General features: G+C 52.2%; 1 protein-coding gene across 3 annotated transcripts in view; it reads left to right on the forward strand.

Annotated features, from left to right (window-relative positions):
* The window catches only part of PREX1 (phosphatidylinositol-3,4,5-trisphosphate dependent Rac exchange factor 1), a 129,926-nt gene extending 121,309 nt beyond the window's left edge, over nucleotides 1-8,617 (forward strand). For all 3 annotated transcript variants that reach the window (XM_066588046.1, XM_066588048.1, XM_066588047.1), the window contains 15 exons: nucleotides 942-1,136; nucleotides 1,562-1,650; nucleotides 2,668-2,750; nucleotides 2,891-2,981; nucleotides 3,133-3,261; nucleotides 3,339-3,380; nucleotides 3,449-3,666; nucleotides 3,885-3,984; nucleotides 5,924-6,067; nucleotides 6,332-6,443; nucleotides 6,785-6,842; nucleotides 6,923-7,110; nucleotides 7,181-7,283; nucleotides 7,357-7,424; nucleotides 7,510-8,617. In XM_066588046.1, coding sequence (XP_066444143.1) covers nucleotides 942-1,136; nucleotides 1,562-1,650; nucleotides 2,668-2,750; nucleotides 2,891-2,981; nucleotides 3,133-3,261; nucleotides 3,339-3,380; nucleotides 3,449-3,666; nucleotides 3,885-3,984; nucleotides 5,924-6,067; nucleotides 6,332-6,443; nucleotides 6,785-6,842; nucleotides 6,923-7,110; nucleotides 7,181-7,283; nucleotides 7,357-7,424; nucleotides 7,510-7,552 — 1,663 coding nt within the window. In that variant the 3' untranslated portion in view covers nucleotides 7,553-8,617. The remainder of the gene's footprint in view (nucleotides 1-941; nucleotides 1,137-1,561; nucleotides 1,651-2,667; nucleotides 2,751-2,890; nucleotides 2,982-3,132; nucleotides 3,262-3,338; nucleotides 3,381-3,448; nucleotides 3,667-3,884; nucleotides 3,985-5,923; nucleotides 6,068-6,331; nucleotides 6,444-6,784; nucleotides 6,843-6,922; nucleotides 7,111-7,180; nucleotides 7,284-7,356; nucleotides 7,425-7,509) is intronic.
* Nucleotides 8,618-16,442: the final 7,825 nt, after the last annotated feature.

The following is a 16,442-nucleotide window of genomic DNA, read 5'->3' on the forward strand; positions in this document are numbered from 1 at the left end:
ATGTCATGTACCTGATCCGCTACAGTAAGTGTCCTGTTGGGGGCCTTTATGTTGGGGAAACAGGACAAAAACGGAGAGCAAGAATGAGATCTCATCGCCACACGATTAGAGAGGGAAAGACTGAACTACCTGTGGCAAAACATTTTTGTGGTGAGGGACACAGCATAGGGCAGATAAGAGTTATCATACTGAAGGGCAACTTCAAGCCACAGCGTCACAGAAGAATCTGGGAGTGTGAGTTTATGGCCTGAAGAATGGAATGAACCTCAGCCCCGGATTCTTGCGTAATTGGGGAATAAGAAAGGTCTGAAGGAGGTCAAGAGGGACGTCCTCTTCCCAATCATTGTTTGCTTTGTGTTTTTCTCATAAAAATCCAGAAATTAAATGTAAGAATGTTTCCATCCAATGGGTGGTGCTGCTGAGGTAGTATTTCCATCTACTTTTATCACCTTATGTGTGCATTAGGGATAACAGACATAAAACTGTCACATTCCTCAGCTCAGTGGACTGATTTAGTGTTTGTCTCTCTGCTCAGACTGTCTTGTGTTTTTTCGATTCTCAAATTTGTGTGACCATTCATGTAGATCCAGAGGAATGTCGCCCCCCCCCCTCTGTATGTTATAATTATGTGCCATCCAAACTAGTTTCATTCATTAGCCTGATGAAGGGGGTGAGATATCCCGAAAGCTGCTGTAACATCATGCATTGTGGGCCATTACAAGGTCTCCTATCTGCAGGATGACTCGGTATCTCTCTATGAGAACAATCACACATTGCCCTACTGGCGACACCAAACCAAACCTTTTTTTCACATTCAGAAAGTTACACATTGCTGACCTAGGACTGCTGTGGCCTTTTCCTTACATAGGACTGCAGCAGCCTCCAGAAGGAGGTGTAGTGTCTCCCCCCACAGTGTATGACTCGCTGCTGCTCTCCCGTAGGCTGCTGTCAACCATCACTGAGCCCCTGGAGCCGACGTGCGAGGCCAGCGGTGCCCCCCTCTCCTCTCTGGTGACGGACGATGGAGACAGTGACCGAGGGGATCTTGGGGGCATCAAGAAGGTTTGCTTCAAGGTTTCAGAGGAAGACCAGGAGGACTCGGGGCACGACACAGTCAGCTACAGGGACTCCTACAGGTCAGTGTGGCACCAGAGGCAGACAAGTGCAAGAGGTCTCAGCGGGGCCCTCCGCCACGCTGGTAGATTACAAAAAAGTGGTAGAGGGCCCCCTTAAGTGCACTATTGCTGGGCCTGCTCGTTGACTTTGGGGGGCCCCTCTGTAGTTGTCATGCAATAAACTGATAACTTCACGTAGACCAGTGACCCCGCTGCTCAGGATAGAAGGATATAGGGGGTCACTGCAGAGGGCAGCGGCCGCTGTGATGTCATCAGTCGCTTCACTGGACTACTGTTGGGAAGGAGGTCAGATCTTACTTCTTCCCGGGTTTCCTCCGATGACCTGGTGATGAGCGCCCCCTGCTGCACCGTGTTGGGAGAACAATGGCACGTGCTTTAGTCTTCACGCCCTCTGGGTCATTGTCCTCTTTTCCTGTGTCTTACAGCGAATGTAACAGCAACCGAGACTCCGTCCTGTCCTACACGAGCGTCCGCAGCAACAGCTCCTACCTGGGCAGCGATGAGATGGGATCAGGTACCCACCCTGTACCCCGTCACCCCTAGGCCTCCCCTAATAGCCCTGTAGACCCCTATACACCCTGTACCCCGTCACCCCTAGGCCTCCCCTAATAGCCCTGTAGACCCCTATACACCCTGTACCCCGTCACCCCTAGGCCTCCCCTAATAGCCCTGTAGACCCCTATACACCCTGTACCCCGTCACCCCTAGGCCTCCCCTAATAGCCCTGTAGACCCCTATACACCCTGTACCCCGTCACCCCTAGGCCTCCCCTAATAGCCCTGTAGACCCCTATACACCCTGTACCCCGTCACCCCTAGGCCTCCCCTAATAGCCCTGTAGACCCCCATACATCCTGTACCCCGTCACCCCTAGGCCTCCCCTAATAGCCCTGTAGACCCCCATACATCCTGTACCCCGTCACCCGTAAACCCCTATTAATAGCCCTGTAGACCCCTATACATCCTGTACCCCGTCACCCCTAGGCCTCCCCTAATAGCCCTGTAGACCCCTATACACCCTGTACCCCGTCACCCCTAGGCCTCCCCTAATAGCCCTGTAGACCCCTATACATCCTGTACCCCGTCACCCCTAGGCCTCCCCTAATAGCCCTGTAGACCCCCGTAAACCCCTATTAATAGCCCTGTAGACCCCTATGCATCCTGTACCCCGTCACCCCTAGGCCTCCCCTAATAGCCCTGTAGACCCCCATACATCCTGTACCCCGTCACCCGTAAACCCCTATTAATAGCCCTGTAGACCCCTATACATCCTGTACCCCGTCACCCCTAGGCCTCCCCTAATAGCCCTGTAGACCCCTATACATCCTGTACCCCGTCACCCCTAGGCCTCCCCTAATAGCCCTGTAGACCCCCATACATCCTGTACCCCGTCACCCGTAAACCCCTATTAATAGCCCTGTAGACCCCCCCCCCAATAACTTTGTAGACCCCTATACACCCCGTACCCCGTCACCCCTAGACCTCCCCACTAACCCTCTAGACCCCTGTACACCCTGTCCCTGTCTCCCCAGGGGACGAGCTGCCGTGTGACATGCGGATCCCCTCCGATAAGCAGGACAAGCTTCACGGCTGTCTGGAGCATCTCTTCAACCAGGTGAGGGGTGTAGAGTGCCTGCTGGTGGCTGCTTCCATGTATGACAGCTCGGGGAACACGTTCTCCTTTCTGGACTGCAACGGGAATGGCGCAGGGCGGATCTGTTCCCGCTGGCTTCCTCATGCTGTTTCTCCTTCTAGGTGGACGCCATCATAACGCTTCTTAAAGGACCAGTCATGTCCCGGGGCTTCGAGGAGACCAAGCACTTTCCTGTGGAGCACAGCCTGCAAGGTGAGGCCGCCAATCCACGGATTAGTATCAGTCTGATGAGCGGCGCTCCTGCTGGCAGCATTCTGTGGGTAGGGTACATGCCGCGGGTGACGGCGCACGTCCACCAGGTGGATCCTCAATGCACCCTGTAAATGTTTGTTTCTTCTTCCAGAGTTTCAGAAGAAAGAAGAATGGACCATTAAGTGCCGCAGCATGATCCAGATGAGCGTCCGCGAGGATCCGTGGAATCTGCCCAACTCCATCAAAATCCTGGTGGAGAGCATCCAGAAATACGTAGACGGTGCGTAGAGAGGCAGCGGTGCGGACTGCCAGTGGCATTGTATTCAGCGCTTCATGTGGCTCCCGTTCTCCTTTCAGATGGGAAGAACCAGCTCCTGTTGGCACTGCTGCGATGCACAGGTGATGTCATTAGTATAGCCCCTCCCCCCAGTTAGCGCAGCGCCGCTCTAACATGTCTGTCCTCTTAGATACGGAGCTGCAGGTCAGGAGAGACGTGATCTTCTGTCAGACTCTGGTCGCCGCCATCTGTACGTTCACAGAGCAGCTGATGGCGGCGCTCAACTACCGCTACAACAACAACGGCGAATACGAGGAGAGCAGCCAGGACGCCAGCAGGAAGTGGCTGGAGCAGATCGCTGTGACCGGCGTCCTCCTCAGCTACCAGTCTCTGCTTTCACCCAGCGTGGTAAATATCCCTCTCCGCCCGCTAGCTAAACCCTGCCCACTGCGAAATGAGGAGGTAAAGCTCCACCCAACTATGGCGCTCTCAATAAGTCCATACTTGAGTAACGACCTCTAGTGGCCATGTCTGCGACTGCAACGAACACTTAATGCAGGAGGTTCTATATGGAGGAGTGATGGCCGCCAGCTTCACCGAATAACAGTTGTGTCTCCACCTCGCAGAAAGAAGAGCGCGTCGCGCTGGAAGACATCAAGGCGACGCTGCGGGAGCTGGAAGACGTGGTGTTTTACTTCAAGGAGATGGACGAAACACTTGTAGCCAGTAAGACAACGCGACCGGTGTCATCACTAATGTCCTCCCCCCGACCGGTGTCATCACTAATGTCCTCCCCCCGACCGGTGTCATCACTAATGTCCTCCCCCCGACCGGTGTCATCACTAATGTCCTCCCCCCGACCGGTGTCATCACTAATGTCCTCCCCCCGACCGGTGTCATCACTAATGTCCTCCCCCCGACCGGTGTCATCACTAATGTCCTCCCCCCGACCGGTGTCATCACTAATGTCCTCCCCCCGACCGGTGTCATCACTAATGTCCTCCCCCCGACCGGTGTCATCACTAATGTCCTCCCCCCGACCGGTGTCATCACTAATGTCCTCCCCCCGACCGGTGTCATCACTAATGTCCTCCCCCCGACCGGTGTCATCACTAATGTCCTCCCCCCGACCGGTGTCATCACTAATGTCCTCCCCCCAACCGGAGTCAGCACTACTGTCCTCCCCCCGACCGGTGTCATCACTAATGTCCTCCCCCAGACCGGTGTCATCACTAATGTCCTCCCCCCGACCGGTGTCATCACTAATGTCCTCCCCCCGACCGGAGTCAGCACTACTGTCCTCCCCCAGACCGGTGTCAACACTAATGTCCTCCCCCCGACCGGTGTCATCACTAATGTCCTCCCCCCGACCGGTGTCATCACTAATGTCCTCCCCCCGACCGGTGTCATCACTAATGTCCTGCCCCCGACCGGAGTCAGCAATAATGTCCTGCCCCCGACCGGTGTCATCACTAATGTCCTCCCCCCGACCGGTGTCATCACTAATGTCCTCCCCCCGACCGGTGTCATCACTAGTGTCCTCCCCCCGACCGGTGTCATCACTAATGTCCTCCCCCCGACCGGTGTCATCACTAATGTCCTCCCCCCGACCGGTGTCATCACTAATGTCCTCCCCCCGACCGGTGTCATCACTAATGTCCTCCCCCCGACCGGTGTCATCACTAATGTCCTCCCCCCGACCGGAGTCAGCACTAATGTCCTCCCCCCGACCAGTGTCATCACTAATGTCCTCCCCCCGACCGGTGTCATCACTAATGTCCCCTCCCCGACCGGTGTCATCACTAGTGTCCTCCCCCCGACCGGTGTCATCACTAGTGTCCTCCCCCCGACCGGTGTCATCACTAATGTCCTCCGAACATGGCGGCCGTAGCATTCCTATCAGAGGGCCTCTGGGAAATATGGCTGAAATGTTAGATTGGGGTCCATCCGGAAGGTCTACGCCCACTGAGCCCGCCCCTCAACGGAGTTGTGGTTGAAAGAAGGCTTTAAAACTAAGGGGTCCCCTTCTCAAATGGTGAGACCCCGGAGTGGCATCCAATGCCGGCCGGCTCCGCGCTCCGTGCCACAACTATTGGGGACACTTCATAGACTGGGATTTCCTCTCATTTTCTCCCTTTTTGTCTTCATCCGGTTTGCGTGCTTTTGTAGCTCCTCCCCTTCTTAAATATCGCCTCTTGTATATTTCTAATCACCGCTGACACTTTTAGTCGTCGTGTCGGCTGGTGGAGACTGAGGTGGCGGACCTACCTGTCAGTGGTGGCAGCGAGGGGTGTAAACCGCGCCCCGTGACAATCGCCCTGACTGATCCTGAATGAACTGGCACGGAGCATTACTGGGTGCGAATAGTAAACGAGCTTGTCTTCTCCCGTAGCGGGGACTGCCGGCCGCCGGGCCAGCTCATATGGGATTGTCTTTGTGGTGGTCCGTCGGCTGTTGCATCTTTGTGGTCCTGCCTGATTGGGACGACTTCCTTCTATTCTAATCTGATTGCTGACCGCTGCCCTCCCAGACCCCCCATAATGTATGAAGACCCCAGGCGGGCACTCAGGGTCGTGGCGCATCTTGTTTACCCCTATTGCCAACTTCTGGGCTCCGTCAGTGGGGTCCCCGGCGGGCCGATGTAACCGGTTGCTGTTTCTTGCAGACACGTCCGTCTTCCACCACATAGAGGGGTCCCGCCAGGCCCTCCGGGTCGTCTTCTACTTGGACAGTTTCCATTTCTCCAAATTGCCTACAAAGTTTGAGCACGGTGGCTGCCTGAAGCTTCAGTCCATCCTCTTCACCCAAGGTGAGGCAACCCCCCGCGGGCGACGTCCAGTGCTGGGGGGTGCAAGGACTAATAGTAACAGCATGCCTAACACTTCATAAAGGGGGCATGGGGGTCTGGTATGTGCCCCTCCTGTTATATATTGGGGGAGGAGTGGTTGGCCAGTATATACTCTTTTAGTATATATCCGGGGGGGGTCCCATACATGCCCCTGCTAATACATATCGGGGAGGGATGGTGGTCTGGAATGTACCCCTCTTGGTACTCAAGTACGTCTGGTTGCAGCTCTGGACAGTTTGGAGGGTCCGCCTGGCAGTAACGTCCCCCCAGATGAGATTCAGCAGCAGATTAACCTGAACTCCCTGGAGAAAGTGCAGAATTACTACCGGAAAATCAGGTAATGCTGCTGGGGGGGTGAAGTACCACATAACCCTGACCGAGGATCAGCCGCCATGTCTAAAGGGGTTGTATGAGATTAGGAAGGCATGGCAGTCACTGGGTGCGATGCGAAGTCCGTGGAGCTGAGCTGCAGTACCGGGTGTAACCTGCAGACAGGCAGAGGCGCTGCATGTGGTAGCCATGTTTTCTTGACCTCGTAGTCTATACTGTGTTGTCAGAAGCATTTGATGCACCCGTATTGTCACGACATTGCCCCATTCCCTCCCCATTCATCACCCTGGTATCACTCACTTTCCCCGCGCTGCCACCTCGCCTCTTACAGCCGTATCTTTATTTCAGGGCGTTTTACCTGGAGAAGTCGACAGACTCCAACACCACGGCCATCAAGATTGATCAGGTAGAGACGAGTGTCATGTGGCGGCACGGGGGGGGGGGTGTCTTATGATGACTGAGGTCTCCCTGCTTCTGTGTCCTCAGCTGATTCGCCCCATAAACGCCCTGGATGATCTCTGTCGGCTCATGAAATCCTTCATCGCCACAAAGCCGCCCCCTTCAGAGTTGTGTAAGAACAGTCTGCCCGGGGCCGCACTGCTACCCGTCTCATCGGAGCTCTGCTATCGCCTGGGGGCCTGCCAGATAGTCATGTGCGGCACAGGCATGCAGCGGTAAGTGAGGCCGCCCTCAATCCCCCATCCCTGCACCATCCTCCAGGTGACACCTTTCCTTTGTACACAGGTCTACACTGAGTGTGTCTCTCGAACAGGCGGCCATACTGGCCCGCAGTCACGGACTACTCCCCAAGTGCATCATGCAGGCCATGGACATCATGAGGAAGCAGGTGAGGACTGATGGATGCCCCCAACAGCTGGATGCCCCCTGCCCCTTCCTCTAATCTGCACGTTCTCTTTCAGGGTCCTCGTGTGGAAATCTCAGCCAAGAACCTAAAAGTTAGGGATGAAACACTGCAGTGTGCCCCCCGGTGAGTGCCCCCCACAGGTAGTACCCCTACCCCACCACCCCCTGCTGCGCCACGTCTCATGCTTCCCTCCTCTTCTCCTCCGCAGGATGTACAGGCTGTGTCTTCCACCACTAGATGGAGACTTGTAATGTCTTGCCTGCAGAGAACGTCTGAAGGGACAAGCTGAAGGCCGAGGGGCTGCTGTGACCTCCTTGGGGGCTTTCTCCTCCCCCATATCGGGCTTGTCCCCATGTTCTTGGCACACCATGGCCTCTGGATGTGTCCGGGTTATCATGGGGCCACGCTGCCACTGCCAGTATTAGGAACTGAGTTGCACTTTCTGACTATTGATGGCACAAAGCTATTTATTATGACTTGTGGCCCCCGGGGGCCGTTTTATTGTTTATTTCAGATTTTTATGTTTCAATATTTTATATATGAAGATTTTACTTTCGTAATTAAAAAAAGCTTTTGAAGAAACCGTCCAGCGAAGGAGAACCCCGCCGTTCCTGCCGCGCCCGCCCGCTGGAGCTGGGGTGTCATCCGGGCAGGGGAACGCTCCACAATTACACTGCAGTACCGCTGTTGCCCAATTCACGCCGAAGCGGTGCAGATGTTAGAGCGGCGTCTCCTGCGGCCCGGCAGCGGCACCGCGGGGTTACGAGGCTCTGGCTCCTCCGCTGCACCTTTAGAGTCCGCTGTGGATCAAGCAAAGGAGATTTCAGCAATCCCTTCCATCCCGGCGGGTGTGAAGGCGTCCTCCTCCCGAATCCTTTATACCCCTCCGGCAGGTAATAAATCCTGGCCACCCGCCACTATGTGATATGGCTGCCACTGCACCACAGACATTAGCGCCCCTTCAGCCGCCCGCCGGGCTTCATGTATGTGGTGACAGCAGGCGTGGTGCTGCCCAGATGTCCATGTGGACGGTACCAGCTCATAGCCATGGGGGAGCCCTCCGCTCATGGACCAGTGATACAAACACACCTCAGGGAGGCGCTATCCGTGTGGGCTAGGAGTTATGGAGCTATAATAGATATAACACTCTATGGGAGTGTCATAGCCAAAATAAATGAGATGGACTCACCCGGTGTTTGGCGAGTGCCCCTGTGCAGAGGCCTCACCAACACCTCCACCTCCTCGTTAGCTTGTAAATCCCCTGGTGCGTCCGTTAGGCTGCTGGATTGCAGGACCCACTTGAAGGCAATTTGTGTATCCGTAAGATGAAAAAAGCCGCCCGCGCTCCCAGGACCTGCACACCGGGGTCGGCTGCCAACACCACTCGCTTCAACCTTTTATTAGTACATTCTGTGCAACGCGTTTCGTCGTGACGGGGGACGTAAACCAAACCATACATGTGCGCACTATATATGGAGGACTTGCATTTAGGTGGCAGCGCCCGTTCGTCCCGGTTTCCTGGGCGTCTCTATAGAGCATAATGCTATGGTGGTGATACGTGCCGGTGCAGCGCTTCCGGGCGGGATGACGTCGGTCGTAATCGGGGTGGAGCTGTATCTCCTCAATGTCTCTTCAGTCATTGGTCCCATGGTTTGTCAGTCATTATGTGTCAGGCGTGGGCATGCTTGCTATGTGCCCACGCCGCTGTCATGTGTTACTCCTCCGTGTGTGACGTGTGGGTCACGTGTAGGATGCCTGTGTTTGGACCGTATCCTAGGTGACCGCGGAGGACATGTTCCCAGTTGTTTCACTACGTGAATGCTTGCAGACTTTTATCTCTTATTTGAATGTGAAGCTCCGACACTCCTCCTTTTAGCTATATACGTTGGGGACATTGCTACAATGAGGGGTCGGGCCTGTTAGTACTGACCATACAGAATGGTGCCCCTTATTGAAGAAGATTGTATATGGAATCTATGTGTTTGGAATGGGGAACTAGGGAAGGGAAATGAGTGGAACGGAAGGGCTGGTTGGGATTGTGGGAGGGGAAGTGTCGGGAATGGGAGGGGGGGGGGACAGGTGGGATGGGGGAAATGTGGTTGTGGGGAGGGGGGGGGGACAGGTGGGATGGGGGAAATGTGGTTGTGGGGAGGGGGGGGGGACAGGTGGGATGGGGGAAATGTGGTTGTGGGGAGGGGGACAGGTGGGATGGGGGAAATGTGGTTGTGGGGAGGGGGGGGACAGGTGGGATGGGGGAAATGTGGTTGTGGGGAGGGGGGGGACAGGTGGGATGGGGGAAATGTGGTTGTGGGGAGGGGGGGGGGAACAGGTGGGATGGGGGAAATGTGGTTGTGGGGAGGGGGGGGGACAGGTGGGATGGGGGAAATGTGGTTGTGGGGAGGGGGGGGACAGGTGGGATGGGGGAAATGTGGTTGTGGGGAGGGGGGGGACAGGTGGGATGGGGGAAATGTGGTTGTGGGGAGGGGGGGGAACAGGTGGGATGGGGGAAATGTGGTTGTGGGGAGGGGGGGGGGACGGAAAGGGAAGGAAAAAAAAAATGTAGGGAAGAATGAAGTCGTTGTAAGGGGGATCTGAATGGGGTCGCTGCCACTAAATACAGCAGATGTACATGTGTGCATTAATAAGACAACATTTGAATACATCTAATATAAATGATTAAAAACTACATTTGTATCTATTCCTATAATGTTCATTATTGTGTATATATATAAACCGTAGTCTTTGTCTGGATCCCTCATACATGGTTATATGCCTATAGTTAATTATATACGCATAAATACATAATAATGAATAATTACAATCTCTCTCTCTTAATGTATTATATAAATACATATATGGAGCCGTGACTAAAATATGTGTATAAACAGAAGCCGAATGTAAATCGTACCGATAGCCACAATGAGCTTTCAGGATAATGTTGGCCCCTCGTTTAAGCCGTTTGGTGGAGTGTGTTGGGCCTGAATATCCCGCACCTTTCGGTCTGAGCCCCTGTACTGATTCGGTATCTGTGTGTCCCAGGGCGGTGATTCTCAGGGCGGTGGAATCTTTATTAGGTTGGTTTAAACAATGCCTGGAGACGCTGGTTTAGAACCCTTTTTAATATCACTGCGGTGTTGGCTCATTCTGTCTCTCATTGCATTGATCGTCCTTCCTCCATGTCTTAGATGGCACGGACACTCCAGCAGGTAGACTACCCATTCTGGTTTACACGTTAGCCGCTGTCTGATCTTTATGGGTCCTCCTTCTCCTCCTTCTGATTCAATCTCCATTCTTCCATTTGATATGTTTTCGCAGAATTAGCATTTTTTATCACCGCATTTATAGACCCCATTGGGGCCTTTCTGTGTTTTCTCCCTCCCACACCTCTTATTTTTCTCCTTTTTCGGGCGTGAGGGTGCTAGTATATTTTTCAGGGTTCTGTTTCTCCTGAACGTACATACTGGTTTGTCCGGTATGGTTTTCCCTAATAGTGGACCCTCTTGTAGTCGTGCCCAATTGTTTCTCATGATTTTCTTTATGATGCTGAAGTGTTTACTGTATTTCGTTGACCCCTCTTTCTTTTTTGTGCTGTTATGAGGTTTTTTTGTGCCCTGTTCATGGTTGCTCTCTTGGGTTTCCACTACTTTATTGTAGGCTGAGTTTATTATGGTGATTGGGTATCCTTTATTTAGAAATCTCTTTTTAATTTCTTTGGCCTGTTCTTCGAAATCCTCTAGATTAGTGCAATTCCTCCTTACCCTTTTCAACTGCCCATAAGGGACATTCACCTTCCATTGTTTGTAGTGGCAGCTGTGGAAGTCCAAATAACTGTTGGTATCCACAGCCTTGAAGTGGGTACGGGTGATGATCTTCTGTTCTTTCACCGATAGCTCTAGATCCAAATACACTATCTTATCAGGATCTATGGTGTGGGTGAATCTAAAGCCGAATTCATTATCCATTAAATTACCAATAAATCGCTGTAGTTCTTCCTCTTCACCATCCCAAATTAATATCAGGTCGTCTATGTACCTCTTATATAGAATGATCCTGTTATCCAAAAAACGACCTTTTTCGAACACTCCCATGACACAATTTGCATAGCTTGGGGCACAAATCGTGCCCATCGCGGTCCCCATAATCTGCCTGTAGAAGTCCCCGTTATACGTGAAGAAGTTGTTGTTCAATATAAAGGAGATAGCCTGTAATAAGAATTCTCTCTGTCTGTCTGGCATGAGGGGATCTTCTCTTAGGGTTTCTTCTATAGCCGACATGCCTGTTTTGTGGTCTATGTTCGTATATAGGGCCTCCACATCCATAGTGCACCATCTGTATGAATTCTTCCAGGGGATTTCTTTAATAATGTCTAATAGGTGACCTGTATCCTTGAGGTATGATGGTAGGTTCTTTACATATTTCTGTAATTGTACATCAATGTACTCAGACAGCCTGTTGCTTATAGATTGCATACCCGCCATAATAGGTCGGCCTGGGGGATTGAAAATGTTCTTGTGTATCTTGGGCACATAATAAAAATAGGGCATCCCTATAGGAGTTTCAAGCAGATATTTGTATTCTGGCTTCAGGATACATTGGTCCGTGTATCCTCCTTTCAGTAGTTGATGGAATTCTACTCTGGTCCTCTCTGTAGGGTCCCTTTTTAGCTTCTCATAATATTTTGTGTCCTGGAGTATCCTTATTGCCTCTTTATCATATTGTTCATAGCCTAGGATGACTATCCCCCTCCCTTATCTGCATTCCTAATGACTATATTTTCCTGTTTCATCAAATTATTCAAAGTGGCTCTCTGATTCCTCGTGAGGTTGTCCGTCCTTTGTTGTGTTTTCGTATCTTTCTGGCACATCTCTTTAAATTCTTTCATCACTTTGTTGTAAAAGAGCTGGATGTATTCCCCTTTGGCCTCCACGGGATAAAACCTGCTGGCTGCTTTGAGATCGGTCGCTATTGGATCTTCAATATTAAAGCTTTGTTCCTCGTTGTTTTGTCTATTTTTCCCGTTCATTTCTTGAATCACAAAATATCTATTGAGGGTTAATTTTCGTACGAAACTGTTCAAGTCCACAAATAGGTGAAATAGATTTGGATGGGTAGTGGGACTGAAGGATAGTCCTCTGGACAGGATTTCTACTTCTTTTCGTCTCCGCATATATTTAGATATATTGAATATGCCTTGACTTCTGGCCTCTTCAAAGGTCACTATTTCTTCTCTTGGGGGACCCCTTTTGTTCTTGTTCCTCCTTCTGCCACCCCTCTTACCCCTTCCGGTCCTTCTCTTCCTACTCTTTTTGTTGGTTTCATTGGGAGATAGAAGTGATTTATTTTTGATTTCACTATCGGATTTATGTTGGATCTCTGGATGACCATATTTTTGTGGGTTGCGGTGTTCTTTGGGGTCGTTCTTGAAGCATTTCCTGATGTCGTCGGGGGCCGTGATCTCTCGCTTTGTCTATTGATTGTGGGACTTGTCCCCCTCTGCTTCTTCTGCCTTCGTTTTCTGTGTTCGAAATACAAAGGTCCAATATGTCTGTGGGTGAATTTGCCGTGGGTGTTCTTAGTAGTACACTTTCCACATCTTGTGAGATTAATTCTGGCGTAGATAGTGTATAATTCGGGACACTCTCATTAGGCGGATTGTTGTCCTTGTTCTTTCCTAGGCCGGAGGGTATGATCAACCGTACTGCAAAATGTTGAATCCACAGTGATGAGGGAATGGGCATTTTCATCCAGGTATTTTGCTCCCCCTAAATTGATAGGGGGGGTGGTTCTCCAATCCTCTATTTGCTGGCCCCTTAGAGTTCTATATCTATTCATAACCCCACTGATGGACGTTTGTACTATCCGAGTTATTTATGGTCATCCTTTTTCTTCTTGATCTTCGCTCCCCCATCTGTCTTTCCTGACGCTGTTCATTTTGCCATGATATTTCATCCCTATTCCTATACTCATTCCCTTCTCTCCTCTCTTCCCTACTCTTTTCTTGTCTCTGTCGGATAAACCAGTATGTACGTTTAGGAGAAACAGAACCCTGAAAAATATACTAGCACCCACACGCCCGAAAAAGGAGAAAAATAAGAGGTGTGGGAGGGAGAAAACACAGAAAGGCCCCAATGGGGTCTATAAATGCGGTGATAAAAAATGCAAATTCTGCGAAAACATATCAAATGGAAGAATGGAGATTGAATCAGGAGGAGGACCCATAAAGATCAGACAGCGGCTAACGTGTAAACCAGAATGGGTAGTCTACCTGCTGGAGTGTCCGTGCCATCTAAGACATGGAGGAAGGACGATCAATGCAATGAGAGACAGAATGAGCCAACACCGCAGTGATATTAAAATGGGTTCTAAACCAGCGTCTCCAGGCATTGTTTAAACAAACACAATAAGATTACACCGCCCTGAGAATCACCGCCCTGGGACACACAGATACCGAATCAGTACAGGGGCTCAGACCGAAAGCTGCGGGATATTCAGGCCCAACACACTCCACCAAACGGCTTAACGAGGGGCCAACATTATTCTGAAAGCTTATTGTGGCTATTGGTACGATTTACATTCGGCTTCTGTTTCTACACATATTTTAGTCACGGCTCCATATATGTATTTATATAATACATTAAGAGAGAGAGATTGTAATTATTCGTTATTATGTATTTATGCGTATATAATTAACTATAGGCATATAACCATGTATGAGGAATCCAGACAAAGAGTACGGTTTATATATATACACAATCATGAACATTATAGGAATAGATACAAATGTAGTTTTTAATCATTTATATTAGATGTATTCAAATTTTGTCTTATTAATGCACACATGTACATCTGCTGTATTTAGTGGCAGCGACCCCATTCAGATCCCCCTTACAACCACTTCATTCTTCCCTACATTTTTTTTTTCCTTCCCTTTCCGTCCCCCCCCCTCCCCACAACCACATTTCCCCCATCCCACCTGTCCCCCCCCCTCCCCACAACCACATTTCCCCCATCCCACCTGTCCCCCCCCTCCCCACAACCACATTTCCCCCATCCCACCTGTTCCCCCCCCCTCCCCACAACCACATTTCCCCCATCCCACCTGTCCCCCCCCCTCCCCACAACCACATTTCCCCCATCCCACCTGTTCCCCCCCCCCCCTCCCCACAACCACATTTCCCCCATCCCACCTGTCCCCCCCCCTCCCCACAACCACATTTCCCCCATCCCACCTGTTCCCCCCCCCCCTCCCCACAACCACATTTCCCCCATCCCACCTGTCCCCCCCTCCCCACAACCACATTTCCCCCATCCCACCTGTCCCCCCCCCCCTCCCCACAACCACATTTCCCCCATCCCACCTGTCCCCCCCTCCCCACAACCACATTTCCCCTATCCCACTGTCCCCCCTCCCCACAACCCCATTTCCCCCATCCCACCTGTCCCCCCCCTCCCCACAACCACATTTCCCCCATCCCACCTGTCCCCCCCCTCCCCACAACCACATTTCCCCCATCCCACCTGTCCCCCCCTCCCCACAACCACATTTCCCCCATCCCACCTGTTCCCCCCCCCTTCCCCACAACCACATTTCCCCCATCCCACCTGTCCCCCCCTCCCCACAACCACATTTCCCCCATCCCACCTGTCCCCCCCCCTCCCCACAACCACATTTCCCCCATCCCACCTGTCCCCCGCTCCCCACAACCACATTTCCCCCATCCCACCTGTCCCCCCCCCTCCCCACAACCACATTTCCCCCATCCCACCTGTCCCCCCCCCCCCCTCCCCACAACCACATTTCCCCCATCCCACCTGTCCCCCCCCCCTCCCATTCCCGACACTTCCCCTCCCACAATCCCAACCAGCCTTTCCGTTCCACTCATTTCCCTTCCCTAGTTCCCCATTCCAAACACATAGATTCCATCTACAATCTTCTTCAATAAGGGGCACCATTCTGTATGGTCAGTACTAACAGGCCCGACCCCTCATTGTAGCAATGTCCCCAACGTATATAGCTAAGAGGAGGAGTGTCGGAGCTTCACATTCAAATAAGAGATAAAAGTCTGCAAGCATTCACGTAGTGAAACAACTGGGAACATGTCCTCCGCGGTCACCTAGGATACGGTCCAAACACAGGCATCCTACACGTGACCCACACGTCATACACGGAGGAGTAACACATGACAGCGGCGCGGGCACGCCTGACACATAATGACTGACAAACCATGGGACCAATGACTGAAGAGACATTGAGGAGATACAGCTCCACCCCGATTACGACCGACGTCATCCCGCCCGGAAGCGCTGCACCGGCACGTATCACCACCATAGCATTATGCTCTATAGAGACGCCCAGGAAACCGGGACGAACGGGCGCTGCCACCTAAATGCAAGTCCTCCATATATAGTGCGCACATGTATGGTTTGGTTTACGTCCCCCGTCACAACGAAACGCGTTGCACAGAATGTACTAATAAAAGGTTGAAGCGAGTGGTGTTGGCGGCCCGACCCCGGTGTGCAGGTCCTGGGAGCGCGGGCGGCTTTTTCATCTTACGGATACAGGGACCAGTGATGACAGTCTTGGAGATGCGCAAGGGTTCTGCACCGGAGGTCCTTAGACCGATCTGCGGGCGGGGGGTCCTCCTGGGAAGGTGGGGGGGGGGGGCTGGAGTCTCGGTCCCTGAATCCCCACCATCATTCATCCGGCAGAAGCACTAACGTCCCAAGAAGTGACCTTATGCCATGAGTGGCCACTGTCTCCCATCTGTGAGGGGCCGCAGTGCTGGGGGGCTCGTGCCTGGGGGTCCCTCATCAGTGTTATGCATTCGTCTTACTTGAATACGTTGTAGTTTGGGGGTTCCCTGGCGTTGGCGGAATTCACCCTCATTGTCTCCTAATTCATCGAAAATGACAAGCCGATCTCTACTGCGTGATTCCTGCACATCAGATGCCGCCCGCTAGAGATCCCCCCCGTCCTCACTGAGACGACCACTGGAGGCGCCGCTTCTCTCTGTACAACTGTGTCATGTCAACCGTGTCTGAAATAAAGAGTTTCCATATAAAATGTCTAACTGACCACCTGTGGTGCCCGGTGACCCCGGTCTATAATGGTAACTGACCTCCTGTGGTGCCCGGTGACCC

Source organism: Eleutherodactylus coqui, chromosome 13 (genome assembly GCF_035609145.1).
Source record: "Eleutherodactylus coqui strain aEleCoq1 chromosome 13, aEleCoq1.hap1, whole genome shotgun sequence".
In the NCBI taxonomy this organism is placed as follows: Eukaryota; Metazoa; Chordata; class Amphibia; order Anura; family Eleutherodactylidae; genus Eleutherodactylus; species Eleutherodactylus coqui.